The following is a 23147-nucleotide window of genomic DNA, read 5'->3' on the forward strand; positions in this document are numbered from 1 at the left end:
TCCCGACACTTTAAGTTTTGCCAAATCACAAGCAAGATCTAGGGGTATCACATGCATGACTAGGACTGTGCGGATGAAGTTGTGTGTAATCTATCTATTTGATATGCAATAAACATGTAAAATTTATCCGATTATTGGCTAAGATTTTAAAAAGTGAGAGAGTTTTACATAAAAGTTGGTAGTAAATTTCAAGAGAAAATCGGTTAATGATCAATGAATAAGGGATTTTTAGATCAAGGGAATTCTTAACACACTTTAATAGTTCATTTAAGGTAGGACTCAGAGTGATTGGGACTATGAAGGGAACCTCAATCAGTAATGATTTTAAAATGAGAAAAATTCTAATAGCCAATCTTAAATTTTAAAATGAGTCTAATTCTTCTAATAAATATCTTTAGGCTTTTAGAAAAATTTTGGGGGCCAATTTCTAATTAAATAGGAGATCCATAAAATATTAAACGGACTTAAGTCCAATATCGCTTATTAAATCTAATTTAGACCTAATAAAATTATCCATATTGTCTCTCTAATAAGACTTGGTTGGGTCATTACATCTATGGATTGAGATTGGCACACGGGAAGGCATGGGCGGATCATATTACGGCAAGGGTTAGGAAAACTCTTAGTAGATTGTTTGATGAGTTTGTTGCGTTCAAGAGTAGTAATATTCCAGCACCTACACCGACCGCACCGCCTCCTCCTGAAGTCGAGATGAGGAAAAAGCGTAGGTTGGAATGGGTGAGAGGTTGGAGCAGGACCCTCTAGTTCGTCATCATGTAGAGGCCCAGTCAGAGTTCGATGCATTAAATTTGTACCCATTTATACGGGGGCTTGATATCTTATCTTCTTGGAAAACCAATGCCATCAAGTACCTTGTCCTTGGAGACATAACCTGCAATATTTTGGTCATCCCTATTGGTATGGTAACCTCAGAATCGGCCTTTAGCACCGGAGGGTGCATATTAGATTCATTCCGAATTCATTGTCTGTTACCATTGTGGAAGCATTGATTTGCACTCAGAATTAGATCAAAAGAAAGTTGACTCATATTCTAGATGTGAGGGATTTTGAAGAGGCCAACGAAGAGGGTGGTGATTAGCCTGGATCTAATAATCGTTCTTAATTCATTGATTTGATTTTGTTATTATTTTAATTTATTTATATTCATTTAACCGGTATTAATTTCAAATTTAATTGTTATAGAAACAACTACAACACATGAGGGTACGTCTAAATCGGCCGCAATATGACTTTGTGTGTATTGGACGACCATTGCCATTGGTTTGTATAATTTTTCTCTAAATTATTTATAGTATTTATATAATGTTTTTAATTCTAATTATTTTTCTTGTATTTTTTTTCAACTTTTAGAGTCTCACTATCATATGCCCAATCATAATCCCAATGATCTCATATTGATCTCAATTTTATCTTGGTTAGTACTTTTAATTAGGGTTGTACACCAATGGGCTTGGCGCAAAACCGAGACACCACTGACATCTGCCATGGGTCTGTTGAACAAGCCGAAACTGAGGGTTGGGGGAGAGAAAACCGATCATATCGGTCTCGACGTGTGTCGGCGTGGTCTTCGTTCCACCGTCGGCGTCTTCTGGGAAGGAGGAGGAACTGAGGAAGAGTGAAGAAGTGTCTTGTTGTCGCTACCATGGAAGAAGAAGAGAGTTGCAGAGGCTAGAGAGGAAGAAGACGACGTAGGGAAGAAGAAGAGGGGGGGGGGGGAGGGGTTATTAATTCATCTTAAAACGGAGCCGTTTATTATAATTTTTTTTTTAACTTTCAGATTCTAAAACGACGCCGTTTTATATACATATATTAAAAAATATATATAAATAGACCGGATCGGCCGGTTGAGCGGTTTTCCAGGGGTTCAAACTGGCGTCGAACTGTCGATATCGGTTTTCCTTCAATTCTTCTCGACCGCCAACTGGTTCTTTGTCAGTTCCGACCGGTTCCGTGCTCCGGCGGTAGGTCTGATCGGTTCACTGCCGGTTTTGTCAGTTCCTGTACAACCCTACTTTTAATGTTTGTAATTTGTATATATCTATATAATGTTTGTATTTAAGATTTTTGTTTCTTATTTGTAATTCTAATTTGTTTTGCTATATTCATGTTTCAAGTTTTATAATTTCACAGTTTACTCACTTTTCCACCACCGTGACCACCCTAAATTCCAATATCAAAATCAATGTAAAATGATGTCATAAGTCAATTATAATCTTGCTAGAATTTGTTATTTAATTGTGTTATTATTATTCATTTAAATTATATCACAATTTGTAATAGTTTTAGATTAATTTGTATTATTGTAATAATTTAGGATTATTAGTTACAACTTAAAAGTTACTAAGTTTTTAATTTCTATTATTGTATTATTGTAACATCTTAGATAAATTGTTTTTAAAAAATTTAGGCAACTTAGAATATCTAAGTTAAAAATTCTCAAATTACAATGACATCTGGGCCCAAAAAGGCCAGGGGAATGGGCCTAGAAATTCGTTCTTGAGCAAGGCCGAGAGGCGGACAAATTAGGGGTTCACCCTTGGCACCCAGACACAGGGCCCCACCCCAAGTGTGCAGGCCAGATTTCGAAGGCTAAACCCCACCTCTCACCCATGCATGTGGGAAGGGGGAACCCCTCGCCTCGGGGGTTCAGGTAGCACACCTAGAAAAACTCACCTTTTGCATATGCAAATCCTATCCAATATTATAAAATTTGAAGTCTAAATAGCTGTTGACATGAAGGGTGTGGATGTTACACAATAAAATAAAAATTTTTACTGCAAATTATAATTGATAATATAATCACTATGAAGGATATTTTAGTTTGCACATCTACTAGAAAAATACAAAATTTGAGGTTAAACAGCCTCTTCAATCATAAGTATAGATATTTTTAATAAATGAGGATTTTATTAATTTCATGGAATATTTTATACTAAGCTTCTAAGTAAAGGTTTTTTAAAAGCTAATAGCATTCTAGATCTCCTAGATTTCTAAAAATCACATTATTCTTTAACCCTAAATGGACTTGGTCTTACAACAAACTTAGCTATAACCAATAACTCTTTCTTTCCTTGGATCTCTAAAAAACACACTAGCAAAATGCATTACCCCTCTTTTTTTCTTTTTTCTTTTTTGAGATATAATACTCATCATCTCATACCACACTTTACATATTTTAATATATATTTTAATATATATTTTTTAATTTGTTGTTAAACTAATTAAGTTGTTCTACTTATCTTATATATATACCATATATTTTTTTTAGAAAAAAAAAAATTAAAATAAATGTGATGTGTGGGGATGATAAGTAGAATTATTCTTATTAATATAAAGATAATGATAAATAATCAAATGTTAAGTAGATTTGAAATAATGGGCCTGGATCACATAAAGTCGGAGAAAGCGCGCCTAAATCGGCCCAGCCCAGGAATGACAAAACCCTAGTTCCCAGCGAGAGCGTTGTCGACCACACGGTATGGTATATCTATCCCTCTTGTCTGTCGCGCCCCACTTGCATCTGAGGAGTCTGCACTCTGTACCCACAGCTCAGGTTCGTCAATCTCCTCCTCGGTCCTTACCTGCAGATCAGATTTTTTCACGCCATTTTCCCTGACGGAGCCTCTTTTGTATCTTTTCGCGTTTTCAATGTATTGTTCATTTCGAAATCTGGGTTTGTAATTCTATATTTGTAGTCATGATTTCAAGCCTCTGATAAATAAAGCGGATGAGTTATAGCGAGGTTTGGATAATCTTCATACGTGTGGGTGTGTGTATATATATATATATATTTTCTGTTTCACATGATGGCTAGTTGTCCTTGAAAAATCTATAAATATACATGGAAATATGCATGTTTTATTAGTATACGGCTATAAGTGTATCAAGGGGACTATATCACTATTACGTGTTGCTTTAGAATTATTATATTATTGAATTTCTTGTTCTCATGTTTTGGGGTGCCTCACTAAGAGTGCATAGGTGGGTGGGTGGGTGTGTGATATTTTTTAAACAAATATAACTTCTGTGAGAGGTTTCGATATTTTAGATTGCTGTTTGATCGGTGAGTGATGACAGTCATGTCTGATTTGAGCTAATATCAGTGATGACTATGATTTTTAAGCCTGCTGTGCTCCTTATTCTCAGCAATGTGTTTCTCGTGCTATAAATTGTGACTATAGATTTTGAAATAGAATGGAATATGGGTTGACCATCAATTCTTTCTTCTGTTTTCATCGATAAGTGTGAATAAATTATTGGTTTTGTGGGCAGGTGTTAATTTAATTCTTGGAGGAAATCCTCTGTGCAAATACCTTCTTTCATTCTCGTGCCATTTAAAGCTAGCCAAGATGGTACGTGATTTATATTTTATATGGCTTCCGTATTTGCTGATTTTTCTTTTGTTTCCTGTTGATGGTTAATCAGAAACTATTTTGATATTTGCAGGTGAAGTTCACCGCAGATGAGCTCCGCAGAATTATGGACTACAAACACAACATCCGTAATATGTCTGTTATTGCGCATGTTGATCATGGTATGATTTTCTATGGAACCTTGGTTCACTACATGTAATTTTTTTCAATGAATTACTTCAGTTTTTAAATGGATTGTCCATGCAAGTTTATATTCTGCGTATATGACCATACTCCTATAGAGGACTGGTCTAGGAATAAACATGTGTCATTTTTGGTAGGAGGCATCATAATTTTTGATTGCAGCATGCATAGGTGGGAGGTTCTTACCTCCATTAGAGTCAATGGAGATGTTGGTTTTGCCTTCTTTTTTTCTTTGACCTTTTGCTGTTTGCTTTAAGTCTTAGGTGTATATATAACAATTGTGATGTTAAACTTTGTTTGGTGGTGATACTTGTTTTTGTTACCTAACTGCTTATTCTTGGAATATATGGTTTGACTTGAACACTTATTATGCAATATTATCCAGGTAATGTTGCTTCTAGCTCTTGTTCTTATCAGTGTAATATCTGATACGTGGTCCATTCGGCCACATGGCACTAAATTAAAAAGGGGAAGGCCCGGCACAGTAGCTTGTTGCTGTGGCCCTTGGGCACCGCTGCATTGCTTTACTGCACAGGCCTGGCTCATCCCACAAAAAAGGGAAATAAAGCTTTTGTTTTATGACTTTTTCTTGTTTCACATGTAATTGAAATAATGTTATGTCTAACATTTTGTTGCTTAAAGGTCTAATGATGGATTTAATAAAATAAAATTTCAGGGAAATCTACGCTTACTGATTCTCTTGTGGCTGCCGCTGGTATTATTGCACAAGAAGTTGCGGGTGATGTCCGGATGACAGATACCCGTGCTGATGAGGCAGAACGTGGCATCACAATTAAATCTACTGGTATTTCTCTCTATTATGAGATGACTGATGAAGCTCTGAAGAGCTACACGGGGGAACGAAAAGGGAATGAATACCTCATCAATCTCATTGACTCTCCTGGGCACGTTGACTTCTCATCTGAGGTTACTGCTGCCCTACGCATTACTGATGGTGCACTTGTGGTCGTTGATTGTGTTGAAGGTGTCTGTGTCCAAACAGAAACCGTACTTAGACAGGCCTTGGGAGAAAGAATTAGACCTGTCTTGACTGTCAACAAGATGGACAGGTGTTTTCTTGAGCTCCAGGTTGATGGAGAGGAGGCTTACCAAACATTCCAGAGGGTTATTGAGAATGCAAATGTCATCATGGCCACGTACGAAGATCCCCTCCTCGGTGATGTTCAGGTTTATCCTGAGAAGGGGACGGTTGCCTTCTCCGCTGGTTTGCATGGTTGGGCGTTTACTCTGACTAATTTTGCCAAGATGTATGCCTCCAAATTTGGAGTGGATGAGGCCAAGATGATGGAACGACTCTGGGGTGAAAACTTCTTTGATCCTGCTACAAGGAAATGGACCAGCAAGAACACTGGGTCTCCTACCTGCAAGCGTGGTTTTGTTCAGTTCTGCTATGAACCTATCAAGCAGATAATCAACATTTGCATGAATGATCAGAAGGACAAGCTGTGGCCAATGTTGCAGAAGCTTGGTGTCACCATGAAGTCAGAGGAGAAGGATTTAATGGGAAAGGCATTGATGAAACGTGTCATGCAGACCTGGCTGCCAGCTAGTAGTGCCCTGTTGGAAATGATGATATTTCACCTTCCGTCTCCTGGCACGGCCCAAAAGTATCGTGTTGAGAACTTGTATGAGGGTCCCCTGGATGATATTTATGCTAATGCCATCAGAAACTGTGATCCCGAGGGCCCTCTAATGCTCTATGTATCAAAAATGATTCCTGCATCTGATAAGGGTAGGTTCTTTGCCTTTGGTCGGGTGTTTGCTGGTAAGGTCTCGACTGGGCTGAAAGTTAGAATCATGGGTCCCAACTATGTGCCCGGGGAAAAGAAGGACTTGTATGTTAAGAGTGTGCAGAGAACTGTTATCTGGATGGGGAAGAAGCAGGAAACAGTAGAGGATGTGCCTTGCGGTAACACGGTCGCCTTGGTTGGGTTGGATCAGTATATCACCAAGAATGCTACTTTGACAAATGAGAAGGAAGTTGATGCACACCCAATCCGTGCCATGAAGTTCTCTGTATCGCCTGTCGTGCGTGTGGCTGTTCAATGCAAGGTTGCATCTGACCTTCCGAAGCTTGTTGAAGGACTGAAACGTTTGGCAAAGTCGGATCCCATGGTCGTCTGTTCTATTGAAGAGTCCGGAGAGCACATCATAGCTGGTGCTGGAGAACTCCACCTTGAGATCTGTTTGAAGGATTTGCAGGATGATTTCATGGGTGGTGCAGAGATTATCAAGTCTGATCCTGTCGTATCCTTCCGTGAGACAGTCCTTGAGAAGTCTTCCCGTACTGTGATGAGCAAGTCACCCAACAAGCACAACCGTTTGTACATGGAAGCACGTCCCTTGGAAGAGGGGCTTGCAGAGGCCATTGATGATGGCCGTATCGGTCCAAGGGATGATCCTAAAGTTCGTTCCAAAATCTTGTCTGAGGAGTTTGGTTGGGATAAGGATCTTGCGAAGAAAATTTGGTGTTTTGGCCCGGAGACTACTGGCCCTAATATGGTAGTGGATATGTGTAAGGGAGTTCAGTACCTGAATGAAATTAAGGATTCTGTTGTGGCTGGGTTTCAGTGGGCTTCTAAGGAAGGTGCATTGGCTGAAGAAAACATGAGAGGTATCTGCTTTGAAGTCTGTGATGTGGTTCTTCATTCCGATGCCATCCACAGAGGTGGTGGTCAGGTCATTCCAACTGCTAGGAGGGTTATATATGCTTCCCAGCTGACTGCCAAACCCAGGCTTCTTGAACCTGTATACTTGGTGGAAATACAAGCTCCTGAACAGGCACTTGGTGGTATCTACAGTGTTCTTAACCAGAAACGTGGGCATGTGTTTGAGGAAATCCAGAGGCCTGGTACCCCTCTTTACAACATCAAGGCGTACCTGCCTGTCGTTGAATCTTTCGGATTCTCAAGTACGTTGAGGGCTGCAACCTCAGGGCAGGCTTTCCCCCAATGTGTCTTCGATCACTGGGATATGATGTCATCTGATCCCTTGGAATCTGGATCACAGGCAGCGGTGCTTGTGACAGATATTCGCAAGAGGAAGGGCTTGAAGGAGCAGATGACCCCACTTTCGGAGTTCGAAGACAAGCTATAAATACGTTATGTGAGATCGTTGAGCAAAGTAGAGATAACTGTTGGCCTTGTCAGCATTTTTATATTCCTGTGAGGTTTTTTCTTTCGACATTTTTAGGTGAATCCCATTGGATTTTGATCGCCTTTTTGTTATGTTTTTTGCTATGTCTGGTTATCGAACAATTTGATTTGATGGTCTTAACCCTATAGTGATTGTGGTTTTACATTTGCACACCTTTTGGACTACTTTTAGCCATTTTTTATATTGAGATATATTCTTTTATATATATATATATATATATATATATATATATACTAGGTCGGGAGCAACGTGCTTTAAAGCACGTTGCCTAGTTGAGTGAAACAGTTTTATTACAAAAATAATATGGTTTAAAAAAAATGATTTATGAATAATTCAATGAATGAAAGCAAAAAATAAGTTATAGGAAATATAGAAACAAAAAATATAATAATTAAAGGGAAGAGACCAGTCATTTTGTTCATGTTTAGGACTGCAGAGGACACGGGCCTCAGCCACGGGCGTTGAATATGAGTTACCAAAGTGGGTTCTTTAGAGAATCCAAGAGGGGATGAGAAAATAATACATGCATACACACAAACACATAAGAAAAGGGAAAGTAAAGTACAAATAGATGTGAATCACTTTCGTGATTTGCTTTTAGTCCATTCCAGTTCCTGACTTGTATTTAGGTGTTTTCTTTGGTATATGCCTATTTACTTGTCAAAAAAATTTCTTATTACTTGTCAAAAAAAGATGTGAATCACTAAGCATAAAATTAGGACTGAAAAGAGAAAATCAGGAAGTTGGAGAGCATGAAGCATCATTTATTTCCCAGGTTCAATAGACATTGATCAACAACATAATTGCTAGTTACATTAATAGCTTCACTGTCGTTCAAGCAAGTGTAAATGGTATGAACATTACTCAAAGCTATATTTAGTAAGTAAAAAATTAATATGTGAAGTAAGTAAAAAATTATTTGAGTTTCAGGTCCATTCTTTAGTTAGACTCTGGAAAGCCAAATCTCATATCAAGTGCAGGTAGATCAGTTCTCATCTAAAATATTGATCTAAATAGAGATTACGAAATACTGGTGTATTCTTGCATTCAACCAGCTAGCTCTTCCGTCATGTTCTCCTAATGGACACCAAGCATCAACATGATCGTGCAAGAGTATGTCTTAGAAACACCCGGCATGACAATAAATGAGATTGAACAAAAAAAAAATCAAAACAAGTATCATTTGCTTGGAGATCGAGCTTTCAGTCAAAAAAGAAAAACACTATTTAGAGGAATCATTGCCTAATTGCTCGGACCCAAGGTGCAAAATTGAGATTTTCTCTTCATCAAGAATGGTCCTTTGGACACACTTGAGTTTGCGTACTCATCTGATCTGCAAGAAGCTCTAATATAAAAATTCTTGGCAAAGGCCCATTGGTGCCACTACCACCATCAGGAAGAGGAACACTGGGAGGAGAAAACCACAGCGCTTTCAATTTCTTTACAGGAAACCTCAACTCGTCCCGTGGCTCATAGCCAAAATCAAGGAAAAATTTAGCCATCGAGTCAATACCATAACCATTCACCTAGCATGTTCCAAAAGAAAAGGTACACTTATATATCATAGCACAAGATACAAACAAAGTTAAGCCTATGACTCGAGTTCAGTAATTACTAATTATGTGTGCATTGTGCACGTATTTGCCTGTGTGCACCAGAAGTAAAGTTACTTATTTAAACATAGGTATTTTTATACCAGTGAAGACAAAGATGTCACTCACAAAATCTCATATCAGTGATAGAAAAGCCTATAAATGACTGATAAAATACGCAAAATTAAAAACTAGGAATAACCCAAATGTTCTAAATGCCAAATGATCATAGCAAATTTGGCTACTGTTGACAGATTGAACAAGCTCTAATATTTGTTTTGCTGTGGGGTTCCTGTTTAAGTACACCTTTTCCATGCTTGCCAGCACGTTCCTAAAAAATGACTCAGCTCCCTGCAACAAACAACTATCGAAGTCGAACAGGAAGAATAAGATGAACATAAAAGAGTAAACTATAGCCTATTTAAACCGACAAGCAAAAGGAATCATAAAAATTAGTAATATGGGTTGTCGCTAATTGACAATGATGCAACAGACAATAGCAAAGCGCACATAAATTCAACCAAAGAGCATAATTAAACAGAGAGAGAAAACTCGATCCCACCTAAAACGAAGGACAACAAAATCAATCAAATGCCTACAAGGATTACCTGGGATAGAGGAAGAGCAACCCATGGCGAGCAAAGACAGTATGTATGGTTCAGAGGAGAGAGCGAAAGACTGCAAAAATGGCTTATGGGTGGAATCAAGGTCGTTAATGGCTGGTGAACTTGACACTCTGTGGAGCCCATCTACAAATCAATAAATCCATTACGCAAATAAAGTATACACCCACTACACAAACTCACTAATCTGTGCTAAGGGAATGATCAATCCGACCAATTCTCATACAATAAAGTTCACACTTTGCACGAGAAACATGATATGCAAACAAAAATATCCAACTAACATATCCCAATTCTTGTGCAAACAAACTGTAAATGAAACCTCAACCCAAGAAATTGGAAAGGCATCAAGTTTCACATCAAACGAAAACAAAACTACAAAAACCAAACAAACAAACAAACACAGTATCGGAAACAGATAAACAACACCAAACAGAATCGGAAAAGAAATGGAAATCGACGGTGGTGCGTGTATGACAAGCGCCACACAGGAAAGGAGTCGTTTGGTAGGTCAAGATGTTGCCGGAGTCGCTGGGCCCTGAGTTGCCAGGCATGGCGTCGATGGAAGATGAATCACCGTGGTTTGAGAACCCCACGCATTTCCTTTAAACAGCGCATCGGCGCAACGCGCCGCTACGATTGCCTCCCAATCAGGTCGACTGCAAGATTGGCGGGTGAGGCTTCTCTCGGTGGTGCGCGTGTCTGACGATGGTCACCGGAGAAGCTCGAAACGGCTAACCCCTTTATCCGGCCAAAAACCTGAAAAAAAATAAAAAATAAAAAATAAAAAAACCAAACCAGCAGAGACGAAAGGTCGGCGAGGAGAGGGAGTAGAGGAAGAGGAAGAAGGAGCCGAAGCTCCCCTTCCCCCCAGTTGGATTCGGAGGAGCGAGTTTCGGAGCGGGGTTCTAGAGAGAGAGTTGATCTGGTTTGAGAGAGCCAATTTTCGACTGGGACCAAAATGAACGCGAATTGCTGCTTTAACATGGACTTAACGAAGACTTAACGGAAAACAAGAATTTCCGTTTACAGCCGTCTGATAGGCACTGATATAATAGAAGAGATATATATGTTAGGATTGTGCATTTAGAGACTGGATTTTCATATGGTGGTTTATGTTATGGCCCTCATAATTTGGTAACACTTTCCAAGAGGGGAAAAATAGCTAAAAATTATCCATTGTTCAAAAGTTCATAAAAAGTAGGATGAATAAGTTTTATTTCCTTTTCCTTTTCTTTTTCTTTTTAATTTTTTATTAAGATATTGATGTCATTTTGGCAAGGGAGAGATTGTGCAATTGCACTAATATAAGATATTGAAATATATGAGATTATTAAAAATTTAACTGTAGTTAAAAAATGTATTTAAAATGAATAAAAAAAAATATTTAACTGATTTTAAAAAAAAATAATAGATAATACGATGTATTATAAAAAATAATATTGTTAAAGCATCCTAGGATTTTGGAGTTATTCAATGATAAAAGTATAAAAAACACAATTTAACCTCCTTCACAATTCGTAGTAGGAGTGTACAGGAACCGACTGGACCGATCGTAACTACCGGGAGCCGGAAGAAAATCAGTCGGCCGGTAGTAGGAATTTGCTAAAATCGACATCAGCTGGTTCGATCTTTGTTTGAACCAATACCAAACAGTCGAACCGGCCGATAACATATATATGTATATTTTTTATATATATGAAACGACGCCGTTTCACTTAATTCAGTGAAACAACGTCGTTTTGGACATGAAATTTATAAAATAAAATTAAAAAAAAAAATGAAATGATGTCGTTTGGCTTAACAAAGTAGGGTTTAATAACCCCCCCCCCCCACCCCCCCAATTCCCCCTTTTCTTCTCCTTCTCCTTCTCCTTCTCCTTCGTCTTCCTATCATTCTACTTCCCTCCCAAGTCCCAGCTCCCTCCCAATTCTCAGTTTCTCTCCCACTCCCCCTTAACAAAAATGAAGCTACCGCCCCCTAGCCCCACAAACCCCCACATCATTACTACCCTCCATTCGTTAAACCCATGCATCACCAATCTTCTCTCATCTCTCCATCGTCTCCAACATATCTACAACTCAAGGTCCACTTTTTTTTTTTGTTTAATTGTGATTTTGTTGTGAATTTCGAGTTGACTTGTTATGCATTTTTGAATTTTTTGTAAATTTTGAGTTGATTTGTTTGTATTGTGAATTTGGGGATGGCTTAATCACCGACGAGACAACCGTCGAATTGATTAGCACCAACTATAAGATTACGGTTGGTTCTCTCCCTCCATGTCGGCTAGTTTCAATCGACATTAGAGATCTAAAAAACTATCGGTGCGATTTCAGTTTTAGATCGAAACCACACTGATAGTATCGGTTTTTCAGCCCTAATGTTGATTCAGGTTCAAAGATTCATTGTGTTGATGTGGTGGTAGGATTCCACGTGTTAATTTGGACCTGGGGTCTTGAAAATGATATGTTACGAGATGTTTACTATGTATTTAGGCACTGGGTACTCGATAAGGTTTACGATGGTTCATGACTATGTTGTTTTACTTGGAAGTTTGTTCCTCAATATACTTTAGATATATGTAGTTTCAACTTTTATTTACATAAAACTTATGCATTCATATTCATCACCATTGTCTTACATTGTTAGTCTTGTTATGAGTTTTAACTTATTGAGGCTTCATTGAAATCTCATTGTGCTAGTCCCAATATGATTTTGCCCTTCTAAACCGTAGATTTCGATGCAAATATAGCTCATGAAGGTTACTTCGAGGAGGAAGGACCTGTGTAGCCTAAGGAATAGCCATGGAAGCATGTCCCTATTAAGTTGATAAACCTTTTGTAATTTGGGATGTTTATTCTAACAAAAATTCTATGGACAACCATGTGCATCCCCGTCGCGACCCGGTGGTTGATGTGGCATATGCCAGGCGCCACGTCAGCTGCCTTATTTAAAAAAAAAAAAAACAAAATTAAAAGCGGGAAATGAAAATAAACGCCGTCAACTTCGTCTTCGAGTTGTAGAATCCCGAGCTTCGTCTTCTCCTCATCTTGGTTCGAAGATTGTCTTCTCCCGAGCTTCATCGAGTTCCAGAGTTTATCTTTTTGCCGTAGGTTCAGTTCTATTCTGTGTAGGAGTTGGTGGGAGCGAAACAAACACTCCCCCGTCCACCTCTCTCTCTCCATCGCATATTTTTCTCTCTGATCGCTCAACCCAAAACCCAAAGGGAAAATTCGAAACACCCATAAAGAGATTTTTTTATTATTATTATTTTTTTTATGGGTGTTCGAACCCCGATTCTTCTTGGTGTAGTACTTGTTTGTTTTCTCGTGTTGATTCAGGTGCTTCAATTCAAACTGGCATGATTAATGTCATGAAGAAATGGTGGAGATGGATCGAAGATTACTTTCATGTTCACCAGTTCCTCAAAGTCCCCGAATTCAATGAAAGTATGCAAGAGAATCAGCTTTATCGAAGAGTTTCCCTCTACCCTAACTCCTATCTAGTTTCGAAGACTCCAATTTCACCAACCTTGTCACCAGCAAGAAGCCTAACGACATCATTCTTTGCCTCAACCCCAACAAGACCGTCGAGGACAACTTTCTTGACATCGTATTAACATGGACCAATGCTGACAAGATGTTATGAAACGATTGTAGAAGCTTCATGCTGAAGGTCCGAAAGGTGGACAAGCGTATAATCCTCCGACCGTATCTCCAGACATCCACTCTATAGCTAATGAAATTGAGCTAAGAAAACAACAACACCTAAAGCTGTACATGAATATCAAGTGCGGCGAGGACGAAGACCATCATCACCATCATCATCATTACAACAGGGATGGTGACGGAAGGTGGAGATCCGCTCCCTTTACGCAGCCTTCCGCCTTTTATACCATCGCCATGGAAGACGACCTCAAAAACAAGGTGAAGTTCGATCTAGAATCCTTCGTCAAATCCAAACAGTATTATCACCGTCTTGGCCGCGCTTGGAAGCGAAGCTTTCTCTTATACGGTCCATCCGAAACTGGGAAATCAAGCTTCGTGGCTACCATGGCGAATTTCATATCCTACGATGTTTACGTTATTGATCTCTCCAAGGTTTTGAATGATTCAGATCTGAATTTGCTTTTGTTACAAACAACGAGCAAGTCGACGGGTGTGAGCTTGTCGGGAGTACTGAACTTCATGGATGAGATATTAAACTCGTGTTATGCCGAAGAGAGAGTGATGGTTTTCACAATGAACAGCAAGGATCACGTCGAAGGGGATTTGGGGGGAAGAAGGAATCAAAGGAGGAAACGAAGGGAGTTTGGAAAGGGGGAAAGAAGTCGAAGGCAGGGAGGGAAATCGAATGGGAAAGAGGAATGAAGGGAAATGAAAAATAAACAAAACGACATTGTTGCAGAGAGCCACGAGGAAGAAAAGAAACTTTTTACTTGCCACGTGGGAACCAATTCAGCGGTGATGACACAGAGACAGTTGTACATAGAATTTCTATTATTCTAATTGGGTGATGAACAATCTATGGTGTAATGTTATTTGAATTGAGCGATAAACAAATACCGGTTTGTAATTATCTTATAGATGAAGTGATAGTCACTTGTGGATATTTTTATTAATTGGCTAGTAATGTATAAATCTTTGGTACTATTAACATTAGTCTCCAACTAATACCTAATTGTTTTTCGCTGTGACTTTAATACGTACGTGTGCTTGGAAAATGAGCATACAAGTTTCAACTTTTCGTGAAGGATGTAGCCCATTCGACATGCATCTCGGGCATTGCAATTCTTCGCCAAAGAACAATCGAGAGTCAGGAGCACCACATCGGGGTTGGATATTTATTAAGCTCCAATTTATTTTAGGGAGATAGATTAAGGCTTCGTTTGGTTACAAAAATCATCTCAATCCATCTCATCTAATTATTATAACTTTATCAAACTCTCACACAAAATACAATAAACAATTCAACTTTTTTAAATTCTAAAAAAATTAATATTAAAAAGATTAAATTTTAATAATATTTTATTTAACTTTTATCTCATTTTATTTTTCTTGTAAACAAACGAGGCTTTATAGAAAACTTTGGGATTTGGACCCTATGGGGGGTTTCCGTTTTATTGTTCAAGTCATTGGATTTAGGACTAGATAAGGATGGAATTAGACTAGGATACTAAGGATAGTAATCTAGGACCCATGGATCAAACCAATCGTATACGTCGGAGGAATTAGGACCAAGACCCATGGAAGTAAGCCCAACCGTGAGTCTGTGTCCCATGAGCAGTTCTTATGACCCAGGACCCGCCCGACCAGTTATATAAACCCTAGAACCGAAAACTCCATGCACATATACACTTGGGATTGCCCTAGAGCTTTGTGCTGCAACTTGTCCTCCTCCCAGCAGTGCGCCTCCCCACGTCTAGCTACACCACCATCTCGCATAAAGTATTATTATCTATTTTCATGTTATTTGTTTTTCTCTGTTGTAAAATTTGTAGTTGGCTAGACACATGACCTCTCAAGACATTACAAACATACTAGGTCACATTTTGATATTGGAAATTAATAATCATGAGAAGGCATGATCTTTGTATAAATACGTCCTAAGTACCCGTGAGACACTGCTAGCTAGTGTAAATTTAACCCAGAGGTGTCACACATAATATATTATGTCTTTTGCTAAAAGGAATAAAGAAACACGAGTATTAAATAAAATAGCCCATTGGATAATGTGTGTCACGCGGGTCAATTAGGGATATAATCAATCCGATTCGATGAGATTACGGCTCAAATTTTAGTTCACCATTTTAATCAAACAAGAGGATCGGATCGGATCATGACATTATTATGAGACTTCTAATTGAATTCTTATATGATTATTTATATATCCATTAGGTAGAACTCACCATTATAAACTGACTTACAAGAAAATGGTGTCTAGAGGCTTATAAACCACTGACTAATTTCATATTTAGTCGATGTGAGATCGTAACAATCACCACACTCTGTAGCCGACGTCCACGGCAGTCCCGTTGCTCATACGGGCTAGCTATGTGCTAGGTTTTTTCTAATCCTGGACGAACACTGCCATACCACCATCACCCCCGTGTCGCACGATTGCAATCGTCGCAACATGACTTTATATGTGGGGTGACTCTGAAATCGTTTGTTATAAATTCACTAGATATAACTCATCCTTAAAAATCAGCTTACAAGAAAATGGTATTTAGAACTTATAAACTATTAATTAATCTCATATTTAGACAATGTAATATCGTAATAAGTATTGTGATGTTGTGTAGCTTATCAATATAATTTTTCAAACGGAAAATTACCTTAAAACAAATGAAGAAACAAAATAAAAGGTTGCACGCCTGTCAAACTAACTTCACAGCTCGAAACATAGACCGGAGTGGGGAAACACACAAAGGGATACTGTAATGGATCGCAGAGAAAATCAATCTTCTGAAGGTTTTATTGATTTTACCCTTGTACTATTTTTTTTTTTTTTTTTGTTCTTTTTCTACTTTCCTTTCTCTTTTTAATCTGTCGGAGGACAAATAAATCGCAGGTGAAACAGCTCGGATTTTGGTTGAATTCTTGGAAGTGGCCATCAATTCTATTGTTTTCCTCAAAGGTGTTTACCCTTCTGGTCAGTTCTCTTTGCACCCTTCTCTCTTTGGTTTTCAACACAATTTAATGTATGTATATGTACATAAAGATTATATCTTTTACCGACTTCCTCCACGTTCTGTTGAATTGGTTGATGGTGAATTGTGGGTGAAGGCGCATTTGAAAGAAGGAGATATATGAATGTGGTGGTTCAAAGGGCTCGCCACCCTCAGCTCCGAGATTACATACATTCCACCGTCTCTACTCTTCTTCCCTTTATACAAAAGGTTGGTTTGAATTATTTACGTTTACGTTGTGTGCTTATGAAGCTAATCTCTTATTTACTAGTTTTTTTTTTTTTTCCTCCAAGTGTCCAGTTATATGTGTTTCTTTTACTTTATAAGTTTAACTATGCTCATTGTATGTCAAAGGAATATTGAATCGTCCGATTTTTTGCCATTCGAAGTATAAAATACTTTTTTGTTTCCTTAATACAAATTGAAATATTACCTATCAAAAAAATACAATTTGAAATGTTCTATGTATATAGAAGATCTCTTTAGTATATTGCATTAGTCGTGCTGATGGTTTTAAAATTAAGAATATAGTAGAGAACATAGTATAATAGAGAACATAGTCAGGTGTTAGTGTAAAATTAAGAAAATTCAACTTGATGTGCTTGTATAAAAAGAATCTACCAGTTATATGTAAGTAGGAAGTAAAAATTTGGAGGAAAAAGTGGGAGATTATTGATGTAACACCCCCTCCCCATTGGGTTAGAAACTTAGAAATGCCACTAGCATAACCATAACATACGAGACAGGTAAAAAAGATTTATAAGCATTTAGAAACAACCCAATCTTCATTAATAGAAATCATAGTAGAACTTATTGAGAAATCATAGTCTTGTGCTTAATCATAAAAATTGAAAAATCAATGAACTTCTCAAATTAATAGAAAACTACATCGGGTTCAATCTTAAACTAGGTTGAGTTTGGATGTTGAAGTGAGTTGAGTTGAGTTGAGTTGAGATGATAAAATATTATTAGAATATTATTTTTTAATATTATTATTATTTTGGGATTTGAAAAAGTTGAATTGTTTATTATATTTTGTGTTGGGATTTGAAAAAGTTGTAATGATGAGTTGAGATGAGTTGAGAGTAGTTGATGATCCAAACGAAGCCTTCTCCATGAGCAACTCCTGACCCACAGAATCATCATAAACTTATTCACCTGAACTGTCAAAACATTAAAAAAAAAAAAAAAAGAAGAAAAAGAAAAAAGTGTTGGGAATCTTGACGATCATGATTCCACTCAAGTTATCAGGTCTATCTCATAAAAAAGAAGATGAGCATCACTAGCCACACATCTAATGGGTCATTTCAGCATTGCCATCTGCCCGTTATCCGTTATCAGTCATTAGTTATCCCTCATCATTCAATTCATGTAAGCTTCAATCAATTTCTTTTTCTTTTCTTTTTCATTCCTTTTCCTTCTCTTTCTTTCATTCATTCAATAATTGTATCATATTTACTTACCTGTTTACTTCGCGTAACAATATGCACATAGACTGTTTTTTTTTTTATAGGTAAAATAAATTTTATTGAAAGTAAAACTAGGGTTGGCCCCAAGTGCACAGGAGGTATACAATGAGAACACCTAATTACAAGTAGGCTGTGGTTTGGCACTAATCAAACTCTTACTATGTTTCCAGCAACTAAGCATGTAGAATTTTTGTTTTTGAGGCATGAACTTCACCTTAAGCCATGCTACTGCTGTGTTTGTGGGTTATAAACCATGTGCACTTGCTGTAGGCCATGTTTCATATGAAGAACAATCCTCCTTCTAGGGTTCTTAAGGGTTGCTGCCCACTACCCTCTTTGAATGAACGTGGCTGAAAATCAAACTTTAGCATCATAAACTTTGTGGATATTTTGTATAAAAAAAGCTATGAAGGAACAAGAGGCATAATAGGGATAATTTGTCATGAAATTGTAGAAGATTATGGAATAATTTATACCTAAGGTGTCGGCTAGACTCAAGGCAGATTTGATCAACATCTCGAAGTTGTAAAAGCACATGCAGAAGTCTTTTAAGGGAAGAATAACATGGTGCTTAAATCACATGGATGGGAACATAACACTTGAAGGATCACTCACCTATGCTGTGGCAACTTGGGGAAACTAGGAAGAACTTGTAAATCTTGACTTTCTTGATTCTAGGCCATCAAAACAGAGGAGATTTTAGAGCATACCTGACATCTTAATCAAAGATTGGAATGGATTTTCCTGAAGTTTGACTTACATAGTTTCTTTTGATGATTTGACAAGAAATCATGAAGGGAAAAAAGGAGTGGTTGCTGGCGGCACACTAAGGTTGATTTATCTTTCTGTTCTTGGATGACTCCTGGTTGTAATGATGAAAGAATTTTCTTGTTTCTTTCTGTAGGGTTGGCAGAAGAGATCCTTAGGGTTATAGTAGATGTAATTGGTGTTTCTCTTGAAAAATTCTAGGGTTTGGATCAAGGAGGAGGTGCGGTAGCTTCAGTCTTTATGGAGAAGAGTCCTTAGGGTTTGTTTGTGGTTAGAACTCTAGGAACATTAATGGCTCGTTTGTTTTCGGAGATGAGATGAGATGAGATGAGATTAAAGTTAAAAAGTTGAATAAAATATTGTTAGAGTATATTTTTTAATATTATTTTTGTTTTGGGATTTGAAAAAGTTGAATTTTTTATTTTATTTTGTATTGGAAGTTGGGAAAATTGTAATGATTAGATGAGATGAGATATTTTCTCAAAACAAACGAGGCCTAAGTGTTCTGTGAAGATTTCTTCTCCAAGTTCGCCTAAGGGTCTTGGCAGTCAATAAAATTAAGTGTTCCTAGGTTTCCTTCGATTTTTTATCTAGGATTAGGATTCTAGCAAACAGGGGCTTCAACTAGTACTTGACTTAGGCTAGGTTTGGATACAAAAAGCATTTCATCTCATATAATCCATTATAATTTTTCCAAATTCCCACGCAAAATACAATAAACAATTCAACTTTTTTAGATCCCAAAACAATAATAATATTAAAATATAATATTCTAACAATATTTTTATTCAACTTTCATCTCAACTCACTATCCAACCTCCTCCCCTTAGGGTTTCGTGGGCTTTTATGAAGTTGTTTTGGTTAATCCAAACGCTAAGGGTTGTGGCTAGGGCTTGGTTTAGGGCTGATCTGTATTTCTTGAGGTTTCCAAGAATGACTTGGTGTTTTGAAGGGTAAAACCAGGCTACTTTTCCAGAATTCCAGCAGCTAAAAGTTTGTGTTCTATTTAGGGTTTATCGACATCATCATGTTTCTTGGAGGATTGAACCTTTCCTAATTGCTCTTAGAGTCTCCGCAGCCACTAAAATCAGGACCCCTTTGGTTGTGGCAACCAATTTCTTATGAGTTTCCTTTTGTATCTTGGTTTCCGACCAAGATTAAGAGTCCCAACAGCAATCTGGGTTAGCAGCAGCATGTGTTGCTGCTCTTCTTAGGATTTAGCTTTTATAAACAGCAATGGATGAATCCTAATTATGCAAGAACTACCCCTAGGTGTCAGTCCAAAATTTTGATTTCCTGGTAAATCTAGGATTCCTAGTCCGTCTAAGAATCTTGTAAATCACAAGAATCTTGTATTCTCCCATTTGGAAAGTGCAAGATATAATTAAGTACAGAATAACAAAGCAATATGAGAATATCCTTATGATCAATAAAATCTTATTTACCGATAAAAACCAAAGCAATATGAGAATAACTTCATAGGCTCATGGGTGTATGTTCGAAATCTAGCCCTTTGTTTAATCTTATGGTATACGTTAATAAAATATACAGTGTATTTATCTCTTTCATTCTTCACCTATCAAAACAAGTAATCGTGGCGTGCCTTTTGTTTTCTGGTCATGGGCAGTTGTAACTGCCAAAGAGATATCGAGTCCTTTATCCCTTTGAATAGTTCAATTAAATTCAACTGATAACATATTATTTATGTATTGAGTTTTTTAAAAACATTATCAAATGAAAACTGGGGAGATTTTGGTTTCATAATACAACCTGAAACAGTCATGTCCCCTATAAATAGGGATTGGTGGAGAGAGTAGCAGTTATTTTTTTCAACGCTGACTGCATCCCGGTGGAGCGATTTGTTTTCAAGCTCGTAGTGAACCAGTCCTATGGCTCAAAGTTGGAAGAAGCTGACCTGGAGTTCTCTCTTAGATCATTCCTGATCAAGCTCTCAGTCTCAGAATCCCTTACTAAGGTCCTTCCCCATGGTAAGTGCTCAATATTACAGTTCATCCAATTGATTTCTTGTTTTATACTTAATCCTGTATACATGTGTCACAGACAACACCATTTTTATTATTTTCCTTTTCTTTGTTTCCATTATTATAAATTTCCTTGCTGTTTACTTGCATCCTTTGTTTGATCAAATTTCTTAGGTGTTGGCTGCATTTGTGAACTATGTCCTGAATTTTGTTTTTCTTTTATGGTAGAACTGGGGCTGTCTATAAGGTTTTCTTTTCTTTTCTTTTCTTTTGACAGACTGCAGGTGGGAGATAATTGCTTATTTTCGATCTCTTCCTCAGGCTAGTATGAGCAAGGATGCAGAGTTATGGACCCCAACGGACACAAGGCAGTGGCAGCAACCTCCTATACTGATCCCTATTAAGTCAATGAGTAGCGAACCTCTGTGTCTGCAGTTATATTTAGAACATCCTAGTTCATCTGAACCAAAGCCTTGAATGGGGGGAAGTACAAAAAAATTGCACATATACATCCATGTGCACTTAGGCTGTTAGGCAGGTAGATCCTTTTTCTTTCTTCTTTTTTGCTTTGTTTAGTTTGATTTAGCATGACGAATTATTAAGATTGTTGTCATCAACCTGCTGTAAAAAACTCTATTCTCCACTGAGCATATAATAGTTGATAAACCGCCATGAATCCAGTACATACAATTGAAGATATGAAATTTCATTAGAATCGAAGTTTTGAATTTTGTTTTGGTGACCATTCTAAAAACAATTTGAAGATTGTGAACAGACTATGGAAGATCTCGAGAGTTTATTTTTTAACATTCTTTTACTGGTGGTTGAGCGGGATAGATGCACTAAGTTCTTCCAACCGGGTGGCTAATCCCCATTAGAGGAGTAATGCTATTGAGATGCTTCAGGTTGATGGACTTGCTCTTTCTGACCATGACACCATTAATAACCAAATTGCCAATTATTATGAAGGTCTCCTCTCATAACAATTTACACGGAGGCCTAAATTTGATGGTTTGACATTTGAGTCTATTGATCAATCGAATGCTACTTGGTTGGAGGGACTGTTTGAGGATGTTAAGTCTCACCAGGTGATTAGCAGGATGGCTAAGGATAAAGCTTTTGGCCTGAACAGATTTTCTATTACTTTATTTCTGCTTGTTGAGAGGTGGTTGGGGAGGATATAAAGAAAGTTTTTTTCACGAACTCCATTCTCTTGGGAAGTTCGAAAAAACCCTAAGCGCAACTTTTGTTGCTCTTATTCCCAAGTGGTATCGGGCTTAAGATGTGAGGGATTTTTGCCCCATTAGTCTCATGAAAGGGGTTTATAAAATAATCTCCAAAGCTCTAGCCAATTGTATGAGTACACTTATGGGAAGCATTATCTCTAAGTCCCAAAATGCTTTTGTTAAAGGTAGACAAATCTTGGATTCAGTCCTCATCTCTAGTGAGTGTTTGGATAATAGTCTCAAAGCTGGTGTTCCGAGTTTATTTTGCAAACTAGACAGAGAAGACATATGATTGCATGAATTGAGAACTCTTGTATTACCTGCTTGGGAGATGTGGTTTTGGGGAGAGATGAGTTTCTTGGATTAAGCAGTGTTCCATCAATCTATTTCTCGATTTTAGTGAATGGTTCTCCAGAGGGTTCTTTTAATAGTTCGAGGGGACTGAGACAAGGAAATCCTCTCTCCTTTCCTATTTGTCATTGTCATGGTTGCCCTTAGTCCTACTCAATAGGTGGTGTTATTATTTCTCGATTGGACAGCCGTCATATCCAATATTTGAGGGCACCCTTGTTTTGTTTTGATGTTGTTTCGGGTCTGAAAGTGAACCTCTTGAAATTTGAAATGGTACATGTGGGTTTGGTGAGTAACAATGGGACTTTGGCTAACATCCTTGGTTATAAGGTTGCCTCTTTATAAATGAGATACCTCGATCTTCCTTTAAGTGTTGCTTTTAAGGCAAGAGCTATTTGAGATGGTGTATTAAAGAAGATAGAAAGAAGATTGGCAGGTTGGAGAAGACTCTATTTGTCTAAAGGGCGCAAGATCACTCTGATAAAAAAATTACTTTCTAACCTCTCAACCTATTTTCTCTCTCTTTTCCCTTTACCTGCAGGTGTGACATCTCGTATTGGAAAAGTCTTTCGGGCTTTTCTTTGTGGTGGTATTGGAGATAAGGGGATAAGAAGGCTATGGTTCCATTAGAGCTACCTAGGATTGGGAACTTGGTATCTTTGCTGAATTTTTCAATATGTTATATGCGATG

The 23147-nt window shown here is 37.7% G+C and overlaps 2 protein-coding genes and 1 pseudogene across 3 annotated transcripts; all 3 read left to right on the forward strand.

The window, feature by feature from the left end:
• The first annotated feature begins 3483 nt into the window (after positions 1 to 3483).
• On the forward strand, positions 3484 to 7906 carry LOC108987171 (elongation factor 2). Of its 2 annotated transcripts, none has more exons than XM_018960042.2 (4): positions 3484 to 3574; positions 4294 to 4373; positions 4468 to 4555; positions 5254 to 7906. In XM_018960042.2, exons 2-4 carry the CDS (start codon positions 4371 to 4373, stop codon positions 7692 to 7694), a joined length of 2532 nt encoding a protein of 843 aa, XP_018815587.1. In that variant the 5' UTR covers positions 3484 to 3574; positions 4294 to 4370; the 3' UTR covers positions 7695 to 7906. The 2 variants fall into 2 exon arrangements, with proteins under 2 accessions (XP_018815587.1, XP_018815588.1); XM_018960043.2 differs by having other exon boundaries at positions 3545 to 3671.
• A 5341-nt stretch (positions 7907 to 13247) lies between these two features.
• On the forward strand, positions 13248 to 14339 carry LOC108987167 (annotated as a pseudogene).
• Positions 14340 to 16331: 1992 nt separating this feature from the next.
• On the forward strand, positions 16332 to 21610 carry LOC108987176 (DNA polymerase zeta processivity subunit). The gene is made up of 5 exons (XM_018960050.2): positions 16332 to 16442; positions 16543 to 16623; positions 16758 to 16870; positions 20696 to 20885; positions 21157 to 21610. The coding sequence occupies exons 1-5, from the start codon at positions 16412 to 16414 to the stop codon at positions 21354 to 21356; spliced, it is 615 nt and encodes a 204-aa protein (XP_018815595.1). The 5' UTR covers positions 16332 to 16411; the 3' UTR covers positions 21357 to 21610.
• The last annotated feature ends 1537 nt before the right edge of the window (positions 21611 to 23147 follow it).

The sequence above is a fragment of the Juglans regia genome, chromosome 2 (assembly GCF_001411555.2).
Source record: "Juglans regia cultivar Chandler chromosome 2, Walnut 2.0, whole genome shotgun sequence".
Taxonomy (NCBI): domain Eukaryota; kingdom Viridiplantae; phylum Streptophyta; class Magnoliopsida; order Fagales; family Juglandaceae; genus Juglans; species Juglans regia.